General features: G+C 34.6%; 1 protein-coding gene across 1 annotated transcript in view; it reads left to right on the plus strand.

The window, feature by feature from the left end:
* The first annotated feature begins 6,696 nt into the window (after positions 1 to 6,696).
* LOC128551835 (WD repeat-containing protein 90-like) overlaps positions 6,697 to 14,599 on the plus strand; it is a 32,373-nt gene continuing 24,470 nt past the window's right edge. The window contains 8 exon segments of the mRNA XM_053532757.1: positions 6,697 to 6,870; positions 9,333 to 9,478; positions 10,885 to 10,942; positions 11,255 to 11,373; positions 11,706 to 11,867; positions 12,257 to 12,381; positions 13,372 to 13,559; positions 13,945 to 14,109. Of these exon segments, the coding sequence (XP_053388732.1) occupies positions 6,697 to 6,870; positions 9,333 to 9,478; positions 10,885 to 10,942; positions 11,255 to 11,373; positions 11,706 to 11,867; positions 12,257 to 12,381; positions 13,372 to 13,559; positions 13,945 to 14,109 (1,137 nt within the window).

Genomic DNA, 14,599 nt, shown 5'->3' on the forward strand with positions numbered 1-14,599 from the left:
TAATTAGGGTGATATCTCCAAAAATTGTAGATAGGGTAGGTAGGACTTTTTTATGTTTTTGTTACAAGGTCTAAAGGTCTTAATGTTATTATTGCCGTGAAATAATTTTAATTTGCTGGCATGAAATTTTGCACATACAGCAAAAAAGACGTTTTGCTTGGGCTTTAATTTGCGCATTTCCAATTAAAAAAAAAAAAATAATAATTTTTTTTTTTAGAAATCACAAGCATCACAATGTCACTATCATGTACTGCTGGTCAATCAATTAAAGTGCCCCCTTTTACCTTGTTAGATTAACAATATGACAGTCTAAATGATAATTATTGTTAATTGACACTATGACTAGGCAAAGTGTGAAAGACTATCAAAGGATTTATTAAAATAAAAGGACTTTGAAGTCTTATTATGAATGGCTCTTGTCCAGTTACTCTAAAACAACAAATTGGTAGGGGCAAATAATTCACGAAGCTGGATCTTCACTAACGCAATGTGACGAAAGTGGGTGGGGTAAGGAATTTACATAATTTATTAGTTGTGTTCAGACCAATTTAGAGCTTCGTTTTTTTTTCAGTCCTCGAGTAGAATAATGTTAATGCATGTTCACCACCATTTCAGACCTAAATTGAGACTTTGTTTCAACAAATTTAATCTGTTAAGGAAGTTTAAAGTTAGAACAAGAGGGAGCTTCTGTAAGCCAGCATGCTCAACATTTCTCAGTGATTGACTGTGAATTAAAGCTTTGCCAGTAAAGAGGGCAATTAAAGCTTTGCCAGTAAAAGGGGCATAATAGTCAATAGCTTTGAATGTAACAGAGATATTGGACATTATATAAAACTTTAACCAAAAAATGTAAGTTAAAAAGTAGCATAACTCTGTCAAAATTCAAATCAAGGGTTATGAGGATTGTTTCTTCTGGTGTAGACTTATGCGTTATTGTGTGGCCTAAAATCTTGGATTTCGTCTCTAAGTTTTGTGTCCCTGCGCTTAATTTATGTCGATAAAAAACCTCCAGTTTTGAGACCCCAATTCCAGCTGGAAAATGGCAAACCTCCAGTTTTGGGATTCTGAACTTATCACATGTATGATCAACATGTATTTACCCTTACCAAAATAATGTAGATTGATGTTATCAAATAAATGAGTGTGTGTTTTCATCCAATTTTCAATGAAATAAATCTGATTTTAGTAGCAAATTAATTTGGTAAACATTGGAAGAAAAACATTGGAAGAAAATGGCGTAACTGCATAAGGGGAAATAACATTCATGTTCTAAAAATAGTAATGGGTTGGTTTTTCCAACAATTATTTATGTGATTTTATTACCAAACAAAACTTTTCTTTGAATAATCAAAAATTCATTTCAGCTGGGAATTATTTCTTATGACTGGGAGTTTTTTGCTTCAAATTGATAAAAAATAGGGTCTAATTGGCATTGAGAATGGGCTGATATTCGGCCCCGTAAGACAGGTGGAAAAGGCCCTGGTTGTCTAATCCCTTATCAAAACAAACAATTAATCATGTTATCAAAAACAACTCTTTCCTCCTGTTACATGTGTGTCAAACATGTATAATACACAACAGTCGGTGACACTTTGATTTACTGTGTAAACATGTTTGGCACTCCTCGGTAACTATCAACCCAGTCATAATACTGATTTTTTTTTTTGAAAAGCGGGAGAATTATGGTTTTGGCCGGGAGAAGGGAGGCAAGGTGAAAAAATCGGGATTTTGACCCTCCCGCGCGGGAGATCACATGTATGGTATGCTTATAACATAAATATATTTCGGACAGGAGATAAATTCGGATAACTAAATACTAAATGGTTAAATAATAGCATGGTCTTAATAGTGTGACATACGCAAAAATTCAAGCTGCACGAACAAAATGATTTCACAGTACTTAATAAATAGAAAACATAGCAGCTATTGTTTTCACAAGTTGAGTTCCAATTGGCATTTTTTCCCCGCTGGCTTATTTTTGAAAATTTTGCTACAAAATGAAGAAAAAAAATCAGAAGTAAGGGTTCTTTTAGCTATAAAGGGTTGTGTTTCCCTAAGAAATTATTAAGGCCTTGTATATACTGGTATCCGAAATGAAAGAAAATAATTTTTTTTTCCCTCTCTCCCATAAAGAAAAAATGAAGGCTAGGTAATTAATTAACAGTGGCCCAAAACATTTAAGCAACATTTTATGACATGTTTCTCTATTTTTGTATTTTCAGTTAGAGATTTATTTAAGGATCAGTAAGACCCATTGTATAGTGTTATTTCCCTCTTTATTGATTTTTAGCACGACTATTTGAATATTTTCAAAGTCCATTGAGATATTGCTTTCATATTTTGCATACTTGTTTACCATCATGACCCCAGTCTGTTAAAAGGAGGAGGCAACTCTATCAAGCATTTTGACTGAATTATGGCCCCTTTTTGACTTAGAATAAATGTTAAAGTTTGCGTACCACCCCAAATATTTTCAAAGTCCATTGAGATATTGCTTTCATATTTTGCATACTTGTTTACCATCATGACCCCAGTCTGTAAAAAGGAGGAGGCAACTCTATCAAGCATTTTGACTGAATTATGGCCCCTTTTCGACTTAGAATATGCTTATTGTAATGTTAAAGTTTTACTCATTGCTTATATTATACTATCAAGCACTGAGAATAGTCGAGTGTAGGACAAAATCCCCTGCGGACAAAACCCCCTTCGCTCATTTTTGCATAGGCGGACAAAACCCCCTTCATGATTTTTACAAGGAGGACAAAACCCCCTTCGCTTAATTTTACAAGGAGGACAAAACCCCCTTCGCACTTTTTTTCAAGGAGGACAAAAACCCCTCCGTGTTTTTTACAAGGAGGACAAAACCCCCTTCATCCTAGAATCAAAAGGGCAAATAATATAATAATTAACTAATCCAAGTACCTAAGAGTTATTTAACAATTTACTTTAATGAACAGTTCAATGAGACAAACAAACAATTAACAAATTAACAGGTCAATTAATTAAGAGATATTTAACACTTTTTTATCATCAAACTATAATAATTGTATATGTATAGTCAGATTAATTTCAAAGTTACTATGGAACAGACAGTAATACTTGTATGTAGTAGAGTAAGTACATCAATTATCCATAATTATAATCATTAATTATAATTATCTTCAAGACATCTCTTTCTATTAATAAAATGGAAAATTTTAAAGTGTATTATCATATTATTTGCCCTTTTGATTCTAGGATGAAGGGGGTTTTGTCCTCCTTGTGAAAAACACGGAGGGGGTTTTGTCCTCCTTGAAAAAAAATGCGAAGGGGGTTTTGTCCTCCTTGTAAAATTCAGCGAAGGGGGTTTTGTCCTCCTTGTAAAAAAACATGAAGGGGGTTTTGTCCGCCTATGCAAAAACGAGCGAAGGGGGTTTTGTCCGCAGGGGATTTTGTCCGGATCCCAGAATAGTCGAGTGCGCTGTCCACTGACAGCTCTTGTTATGAAATGTTGTAATTAACTCCCTTTTATATACATAATTATATATTATATATAATCATTTAAAATATTATATTATATATAATTATTTAAAAAGCTGAATATATTTTTTTTCTCAAGTAATTTCTGGCTTGACTTTTGCATTTGATGGATATTTGGATACTTCAAGAATCTGAACTAAAAGTAAGTTTAAAAACAGTTTTGCTTCTCATTTATTTCTAACCTGTCTTGGTTGGTTGCACAATGAAGGTTGGCAAAGAAAGGTAATAATAATTTTTCAGACTTGCATTTAAAATTCTAATGAATTTCAGCTAAATAGAGTTGTTTATGCAAATCTTGATCAAATATAGTACAATAAGTCTTACATTAATATCAGTCTGTAGGCAAAATGTGTTTTTTTCAAATTTATACATATATTTAGATATCTTGGTCGGACAACCAGAATGCAACAATCAAATTGAAAATCTTGTTTGTAATAAGCATTAAGTGAACACAAATAAGTGCAAAATTTTAATGGGTTGACCAAATCTGTTAATTAACCATTATCTGATTAACCGCATTAAACATAAGGTAATTCTTTTTTCAAGGTAGAGTTAGTATGGTTTAATAACAATTAGGTGAATTACTTGCTAATTTTTTTCTTGCTGATCAAAATTATCTTTCTGCATAATGATGTATATTTGATAGAAATTATTGAATGCCCCTCCTTTTTAAGGAGAAATCCGAACTGTCCTGTTTTAAATCAGATTTCTTGTACCTGTGGTATAACTGTTGTAGTAGAATATTATCTGTTTTATGTGTGGTTAGATTTAAGGCAATAGAAATGTACCAGTATATTATAAAGAAACAAAGAGGTCTGCACAAATTATATTGATCTGTAAAAATGATATTTATCTCTAAGTTTTGGTTTATACAGTATAACATGTTTATTGGTTTTTGCTGTTGTAGGTAAACCATTGGTTTCGGATAAATAACTAGAGAATGCTTGAGCCAGAAATGGTCAGTCAATTCATAGGATGATTGTTTGTGATCTCTAGATGGCCATTATTGTTTTGGGGGTTAGTAGGTCCAGGTCATAGTGATCTAAAGCTTAATAACTTAACAGTCATGGTAAAATTCCATTGGACAGTTGGAACAATTGGACAAAAAAATGGCTAGTTCCGACCTGGAGGGTCGGGGTTTTGAACTGTGTGTCCAATATGGTACAGATCAGGTTGGTTTTACTACAGCCAATGTGTTTTTACAATGCAGTTTTCTTCTGCACCTGTTCAATTATTATTACATCCGGTCAGAAGAGTTTCCATTTGATCAGACAAGTTATCTTGGGTCGTCTGGCCAAATATTAGACAAGTCTTGAAACTCTCCTGCCATGACTGAACTAAGCTTAATGAAGTAACAGTCATCAAACTTTGTGATGATTGTCTGTGGTCAGTTTATGAACCATATTGTTTTGACTGTTATTATTTCAAGGTCAAATGGTTACAGTGGGCTGAATCTAAAAACAATTATAGGGGTCAGTAGGTCAGAGGTCAGGATCACATTGACATCTAGAATTAAAGTGTTCATGGGCAATCTTGCATCTGTAAATTCTCATGACTGTTTTCTCTCAGTAAGGTATGGTATATCCTCTATTGATGAAAACCTGCTCTCTAGAAAGGAAGACATTTTCTTTGCCAGTAAGAACAAAAATTAAGATTAATGGTGTAATATGAGAAGATGTGATCTTGATCCCAGTGATGCTTAGTTTATACTAATTTGTTTTAGCTTGATTGTGATGAAAGCTTCAAGCTTATTGGAACCACTCTCGAGTCTGCTTCCTGGAAAAACCAGTACAAATGTACTTGTGTCATATGAGAAGTCATGGTCATGACCCCAGTGGGGCTTGAACCCACGACCCCTGGATTGTGCGTCCGACACCTTATCCACTAGACCACCGCTCCCCAGTGATGCTTGAACCAATAACCTCCGGACTGAGCAGATCACATCCTAACAACTAGACCACCACTTCATATTATTAATATCTGTCATGTGTTTACGAATCGGATAGAAATATCCATCCTGAGGGCACCTGCGCATGGGCGGTAATGAGGCTTGCCGAATTACCGCCCATGCGCAGGTGGCCGAGGGACGGATATTTTCATCTGATTCGTAAACACAGGACTGATATTTTTTCTTGCATATCGTATGCACGTTAGAATTTTATTCTGGCAGATTATTTTTCTTGCATACAGTATTTTACAAATAACAGGTAGAAATATTTTCTTTAGAGCACTCATTCTTATAGTAGAGAATGAACACAAAGTGAGGGAAGTTAACGTCCGTAAGCAGAAGTGACATCATGATGTTTTGCGTTACGCACAATAACAAAGTTCCACTTTAGTTTTATCGTTTGTAGCGTAACGTTATGTTCTTACGGTAAACTAACGTATTTTGAATCGAGAAATATACTATAAGGAACGGAGAGAAACTATCAAGGTACCTGCTTTTTTCGTATTTTAAATAATATATTATCAGTGCATGAACCACTTGTTGTCATTAACAGCACGAGAGTCATCTGGCATTGGGGGTGCCAGATGGGTTTTGCCGGCATGGGTAAAATCACCGGAAACGCCAGTCCGGTGTGCAAGAATACAACTGTCTACAGATTAATTAATAGGGAAAATTTAAAGAAGAAAAATTAAGAAAAATATTTAGCAACTTTATGCAATGCCTTGCCAAGACTGCATCTAATTACCATGTAAAGAATTCAGGTCATATGACTACGCGAACGAGAAGAAGAAAAGTCATAAAAACATTACTGAAGAATTTTCCCATAAAATAATTACTCCCTATTTCCATAATATTCAAACCATCTACTTCCATGTTTATACATACAACTGTAAGAATTTTCTTATCATAGATAAATAAGCAATTGCCTAATCTTAAGATTCTAAGTACACAAAAATAAATAAAATAACATTTAACACATAGCTTGCTGGTGGTAAGTGGTTTTGCCATTGTGACCAATGATCTTAGTCTGCACTGTTTGCTATTCAGTCAGTAAATTTTCGGTGAACACCCTCTTTGAATAATAAGTGGTCCTGCCCAAACTGAATGATAGACAAGTCCATTTTAGAAATTTAGCAGGTGAAAGGTTAAAGGCACAACCACTTTATAACAAACTCATTACAGTTTTCCCAGTGGAGTGCATTCTAGAGAGCCTCACAGCATGTTTATGTATGGTGAAATACTTTATGAAATGTACTTTATTGTTATTTCAATTTATTGTATTTATGTTTCAGGCATTGTGGACAGAGGACGGACATTGCCTGGTCTATCCTTGTCATGCAGTGGTTGTAGCCATGAAAATATCAAATGGTCATCAGAGATTCTTTATTGGACATACTGACAAGGTAATATTATAAGGCATTGACTTTTACTTGAGGTAACATTACTGAACATTTCATAATACATCTTTGAAATAGGAAGAGCACTGACCAACACATTGAGGGGTTATGATGTCAATACACAGGCAAGGTGTATATTTTCTGTGATTATTTGATAAGGCCATAATAAATTAATTCCTAGATTATCATCCCCGCCCGCCCCCTCTTGTTTTGTGCCGCCCGGACCTTTTTTTATTTCTCTCGCAAAAAAATGTACGAACCGCGATAGGGTCAAGTATATTTGTTTTAAATTTAATTCTGCCACAAAATACCGAATATTCCCATGTATAATGTGCAGTTTTTTGATCCCTAGGGACCAGCCCCGAATCATGGGTGCGCATTATACACAGGTAAAGATGACTTTCCAACTGCAAAACTTATTTTGTTTCCAATTCTCGCCATTTTGGTAAAGGGAAACTACTCTCCGCGCTTACTGTCTACGCTAAAATCTAAGATTGCCGTCACGTTCCGTAGAAGATTGCGTAGTTTATTTTACTTTCAAACAAAATTAATTTCATATAAATTTAAAAGTATTTTGATGAAAGAAATATTAAAAATCACAAATATTAGGATACTTATAAAAAATCGGGGATTATTTTAATCGAGCTCAAACTGTGAACATCAAAATTGACACAAGGTGACAAGCTAATTGCCAATAATTACTGGCTATTTGATCATAACAAAATTAAGGCTGTCACACCTTTTGTTATCGGTATGAATTGAGAAGCTCATGTCATTTTGAAAGATACCATTCTGAAATATTGAAACAGTTGCTTTCTGTTTATTCAAACTATTTAATTAAAAAGAAACAAGAAAAAAACAACAAATATAACAATATCTGACTAGTTTTATTTTTGAGAAAACTAAGTCGGTCCATCAAAAACGCAGGCTGATCCAGCTTCAGAATAAAATGTTGAATTGTTGATAAATATATTATGAGAGTAAAAAAGAAAATACAAGTTTGTTTTTAGCTCGACTATTCGAAGAATAGGGCAGCTATCCTACTCGCCACGGCAAGGGCTGAGTGTTAGCGTTAGCATGAGCGTCACACAAATGTTAAAGTTTGCCTACCACCCCAAATATTTTCAAAGTCGATTGAGATATTGCTTTCATATTTTGTATACTTGTGCGTACCACCCCAAATATTTTCAAAGTCCATTGAGATATTGCTTTCATGTTTTGCATACTTGTTTACCATCATGACCCCAGTCTGTAAACAGGAGCAGACAACTCTATCAAGCATTTTGACTGAATTATGGCCCCTTTTCGACTTAGAATATGCTTATTGTAATGTTAAAGTTTGCGTACCACCCCAAATATTTTCAAACTCCATTGAGATATTGCTTTCATATTTTGCATACTTGTTTACCATCATGACCCCAGTCTGTAAAGAGGAGGAGGCAACTCTGTCAAGCATTTTGACTGAATTATGGCCCCTTTTGGACTTAGAATATGCTTATTGTAATGTTAAAGTTTTACTCATTGCTTATATTATACTATCAAGCACTGAGAATAGTCGAGCGCGCTGTCAACTGACAGCTCTTGTTACTTTATTCTGTTTTTGCCGTTTGTCTTGACATGTACTCAGGGGTGCGATTTATGTATAAATAGCTGTCATTTTGAATATATAAGGCTTGATTTTGTGAGTTTAAACTGAAATAAATCTCATGTTGATGAAAAGGACCCTTCAGCTGAAATTCTAGGAGTCTGTATACATGTACACTTTTGCTTATTTCAAGTCAAAATCCCAAGTCCGTGTCAAATATAACCCCTGCGTACAGTTGTTTTAAAAATAAAAAAATAAAATTCCCCCCCCCCCCACTTTTTGAACAAAATTTGGATGATAATCTAGGAATTAATTTATTATGGCCTAATAGACATTGTGCCAGTAGTAATTTCATCCTCCACCTCTGAATCATGTGGATAAGTTGGCAGTTACTTACAGAGAACAGGTAGCTACTAGTAGAATCCAGGAACACAGGATAGGTTAACTGTCTGCCATTACATGGCTGAAATACTGTTGAAAAACAGCACTAAACCCAAACAGTTACTTTGTACTTGTTTAAAAAAGTGAAAGAAAATTGATTTATTAAGAATGTATTTAAAGGCATTCAATCATATGCCCTTAACAATTATTTCCTCCTTTTGGGATCATACTAACACTGAAGACCGTACAAGCCAGTAGAATAGCTTCCTGAAGTGAAATAATTTTACTTCCCAAACATGATCCGGAGGTGTTAGGGATTTGGAAGTGATGTGCATTCAGCTGTATAGGCCCTACACAAAACAAATTGGAGAGAAAACTCAAATGTACCTAAAGCTTTCTCCACAAACCAACTATAATGAATTAGAATAAAATTATACACTGTTGTTTAATTGAGGGTTTAATATAACAGTGTGAGTTACAGAGATATGCCTTCACCTTACAGGTATCTGCGATTGCTATGACAGGCAATTCTGAGTTATTGGCTAGTGGTCAGACAGGACAGCTCAGTGTGGTTAGAATCTGGAGAGTATTGACTGGAGAATGTCTGGCTCTTTGTAAAACACACGCACATTCATTATCATGTCTGAGGTAGGGTAACAGAGGTAGCCTTTATATGGTGTTATAAAATCAGTTCTTTGCAAAACTCTATTGTATCTTCTTCTTCAATTATATACAGTTGCTGGAAAGCTTCAGAAGTTGCAAGTTTTATTTTTGGATTTAGACCAATTTTTAGCTCGACTATTTGAAGAATAGGGGAGCTATCCTACTCGCCCCCGGCATCGGCGTTAGCGTGAGCGTCACACAAATGTTAAAGTTTGCGTACCACCCCAAATATTTTCAAAGTCCATTGAGATATTGCTTTGATATTTTGCATACTTGTTTACCATCATGACCCCAGTTTGTAAAAAGGAGGAGGCAACTCTATTAAGCATTTTGACTGAATTATGGCCCCTTTTCGACTTGGAATAAATGTTAAAGTTTGCGTACCACCCCAAATATTTTCAAAGTCCATTGAGATATTGCTTTGATATTTTGCATACTTTTTAACAATCATGACCCCAGTCTGTAAAAAGGAGGAGGCAACTCTATCAAGCATTTTGACTGAATTATGGCCTCTTTTTGACTTGGGATAAATGTTAAAGTTTGCATACCACCCCAAATATTTTCAAAGTCCATTGAGATATTGCTTTGATATTTTGTATACTTGTTTACCATCATGACCCCAGTCTGTAAAAAGGAGGAGGCAACTCTAATTAAGCATTTTGACTGAATTATGGCCCCTTTTCGACTTAAAATATGCTTATTGTAAGGTTATAGTTTTACTCATAGCTTATATTATACTATCAAGCACTGAGAATAGTCGAGCGCGCTGTCCACTGACAGCTCTTGTTAACTTTTCAGGCCAGTTTATAAGAGGAAAAAATAGAAATATTGGTCTGAGAAAAAAGGAGAAAAAATTTAAAAATTCAGTTGGAAATCTCAACACAGGACCACCTCGACAACAGGAAATTGTTAATTGCGACAATAAACATGATGTCAGCCGCCATAATTAGCATGTGTCACTACAGTATTGGCAAACTAAATCGTTTGATGCTTGCAGCTAGCTGACAGATGTTTTTTAATTGCTTTTGATTGAGTCAGACTACTTTTCATTTGGAGCATTAGCAGACTTTTGAGCCAATAAATGTTTCAGTTGCTTTTGACCCATTTTATATGAACATTAAAAAAAAACTATTGTTATTACTTAATTTTTATAAACTTCATTAATTTATGATTTCCTTGTAATCTAAAGTTGGTAATTACAGTTATGTTGTTGCATCACACATGCGATGGAGCCAACAAAAAGTTGTTTAAATTGGCAAAATGTACCGGTAGTTGCAGAGACAAAGAAATGTCTTTTTAGTTTTAATATTCGAAGAATTTCCACGTTTACTAGTTTTACTTTGCTTAATCTAGGATTCATTGTGCTAGAGCATTTGTTTCTTTCATTTCAGCTTTTCCCATAAAGGCAGTATCTTATGTGGGGTTGGAAAGGACAACCATGGAAAAAATGTGAGTTTGGTCTTAAAATTATTGTTGACAAATTATGTAACATAATAATCTGTAACTGGTTGTAGAAACAGATAGGAATTTCCGATCAAGAATAACTTTTTTTATTGGATCAAGAATAACTGTTTTTGGCGGTAACAAGGCAGTGAAAGTTAGTGATTTTATTCAGATACTAAGTTTAAATAAATAGATACTTTCCTCTTTATGACTATGTATATATATACAGCTATTGTCGAAACTATACTTGTTAAAACGGGCGAAATGATGTTTTGCCAGGGTTTACATTTAACTGTAATTTAACATATTACTTTTTAGATGGTTGTGATATGGAACACGAGTAAAGTTAGCAAGACAAGGGAGGTAACAGTGATGGCCAAGGCACATACTGATGTGGATATCTGCAGAATGAGAGTAGCAGCATTTGATGATACAAGGTAGAAATAGTTTCAGTCAAATTTTGGTTATCTCAAAGTAGAACGCTTGATCCTTTGGAATTCAGGATTCTGGGTTTCAACAGTAAAACTTCTGATGGCAGCTGTAAGACTTGGGGAAAAATAATTCTTTCTTTAGTAATGAATATTTTGTGAGGATATCAACTTGATTTTGCGAGAAGGTATTGTTAGTGAAAACAAGCTCAATATCCAGTAAATACATTTTTTTCAGTGTTTAAAAAGGTAAAAATATTACTCAAGCAGAGATATGGGTAACAAATAGTTTTGAAAATTTCTTATAATATGACATATATGTAAATGTATATTTTCCTAAGGATGGTTTCCTGTGGTCGAGACAATATACGGTTATGGAGAGTGAAAGAAGGATCGCTGAGATCTGCTCCTGTCAGTCTAGGGGAGTATCACAATATGGAGTTTACCGATGTTGCTTTTGAAGCTGGGTACCACACAAACAAAGATCCAGCTGACAGAATTGTGTAAGAGGCACTTTGTACTATATTTAGCGCATAGTGTTAAAAATGTGTAGCAGGTGCATATTTTTCAGTATGCTGAAAAGCAGAAAGTTAGCTTTGTTTCATCACGGTGACATCCAGAATGCATCATCCATGACTTAGATCTAAGGTCAAGGTCATTTACACTTTCAGATTGGAGGTCAGATAGCTTTATTTTGTGTCAGCTTCAAAATTTCTATACCTCTAGAAGGATTTTCATAAAACAAGCCTAAATTACAGTTTGCAAAATTCTTACCTTCAGTGTATGTAAAGAGTGTGAATCACTTTCCAATATAGTAGTGGATAATAAATTTTAAGTAAGTGTATGTGAGTCTGCAGATGTATTGAAGATATCATTAATTCATCTGTTACAGTTATGCATGCAGCAGGTCAGGCCATATATTTGAGATAGACATTAAAAAAGTTTGTGTACAACATGTAAGGAGACTTTTACCTAATGAGTCAAGGTCGGACAAAGATAAACAAACATTCAGATCAGGTAAGTATTTATCAAGGTTTGAATTTACTCGCCTGTAAGGTTAATTGTTCATAAGACGGGGTCCCAAGTTTGCAAGTTGTGTCTGAAAAAGTCCGCTCATCAAAAGATTATTAAACATTGTATTTTATGTGTTCTTATGTTTGAAGAAGTGGCCTCCTTGGTCAAGTGGTTAACCATCAGCCTGCTAGTGGCAAATGATCCTGCCTTTGCGACCAGTGCAGACCAAGATCAGCCTGCACATCCGTGCAGTCTGATCATGGTCTGCACTGTTCGCTATTCAGTCAGTAAATTTTCACTGAACACCCCTTTGAATGATAACTGGTACTGCCCAAATTGAATGATGGACCAGTCCATTTTAGAAATTTAGCAGGGTAAAGGTTAATAATGTAGCAGACTTGGAATCACTTGCCACTTAGTGATGGAGGATTGGAAACTTCACTTGATGTGTAGAATTCTTCATATGAGGAAGCCATCCAGCTGGTATATAGAAGATTGTTGAATTCTATCAAGGTATCCTATTATACCATGCCTGAAACAATATCTAGAGGGGCACCATTGGCTCTTCCTCGACCATGAAAGGCTTGAAAAGTCGCCATGTGACCTAAATTGTATTTGTGTTGTTGTAATCCCAACATAAAATAAAACAGACATGTTTGTTTTAAATATGAATTTTTACAGAAGTGACATGAAATAAATATATATATATATATAAATAGGTTGATATGAAGTGCTACATGGCAAAAATATCAGTCAAAGAGCTTTGAATTCAATAACCAACTCCCAAATGCTTGAATTTTGAACTTTTTCTTTGTGAAAATTTGTCATGCCAAAGGTATTGTGTTTAATTTCATGTTCTGTACATATTTCTTTTTCATGCACAGAACAGTTAATATATTTTAGAAATAGTTATCTTTCATTTATCATTGTTTATCAGCATACTAGGTTGTAAATTTAATACATGTACATAACTTTTCTCCAATCTATTTTCAGGTCCAGGTATTGCCATCAACTGTATGTCAATCAACGAAACATTTTGTGTGACGGGATCTGATGATGGATTTATGAGGTTGTGGCCACTGGATTTTGCCCATGTTTATCTGGAAGCGGAGCATGAGGGACCAGTCACAGCTGTAGATTTCTCCTCAGATGGTCTCAAGATTCTAGCTAGAACTGTTCAGGTTTGTGACTGTTTAGTTAATCCACAAGATTGGACTAATGGTAACTAAGTCCTTGGCCATCCATCTGTTCTTTCATCTGAAGGTCACAGAAAGCAGACTTGTGAAAACTACAATTCAAGAAACCTCGTAATAAGATATATACATCCTTCTACTATTATTCTTTAGAATTTATTGTTCCGTTTCAAGGTTAAACTGTTCTGCTCATTCGTATATTTGTATTCAGAGAGCTTTTGTTAGAAACTACAAACAGAAAAAATTCTTGAATTTGACACATTTGATAAACCTGCGAAGTTGTCAAATAGAAGATTTTCCCTATCTTATACAGTTCCTTTCACCTCTTCACCTCAATTCTTTCACTTTGATTTTGGTATTGTTTGATTTTCAGGGAAACCTTGGTATGTTAGATATAACGTCTCGAGGATATACAACATTGATGCGTTCACATACGGGCAGTATACGGAGCGTAGCTGTAAATCCATATAGAAAACATATAGCTACAGTGTCAGAAGACAACACAGTCAGAGTGTGGGATTCTGAAACATTACAGCAGGTAAAATATATTACAGATGGTAGAACTACTCACTCGGGCAGTAAACAGAACATACATTAGATCTTTAGTGGGACATAGAGTTAACATAACTTTTTTAAAATGTATAGTTAAAATATTTTTAAAGCCACTTTCTCAAAGTTGTATTGAAAGGTTGAGATGTCTAATGTCTTCATATACACAGAGTTTCATATAATTATACTGTATAGCTGACATTTAGAATAAACAACTGAATGAAAAGTGATATTAAATTCCCATGTATTTGTATACAATACAGATTTTAGTCATTATTTTGATACATCTTAGATGTAGTTGCTGTTTTCAAAACATTGCTTTTACACAGCTCATATGTCAGTATAGGTAAATACTACTTACACCAAGTTATGTATCGCCCCAATCCCCAGTCCCGCCACATTTTGCCCCCTCCCCCCAAAACTTGAATGAGATGTTTTGAAATTGTATGAGAAGAATAACAGTCATTTATTTAATAGAA

This window comes from Mercenaria mercenaria, unplaced genomic scaffold (genome assembly GCF_021730395.1).
Source record: "Mercenaria mercenaria strain notata unplaced genomic scaffold, MADL_Memer_1 contig_1751, whole genome shotgun sequence".
Classification (NCBI taxonomy): Eukaryota; Metazoa; Mollusca; class Bivalvia; order Venerida; family Veneridae; genus Mercenaria; species Mercenaria mercenaria.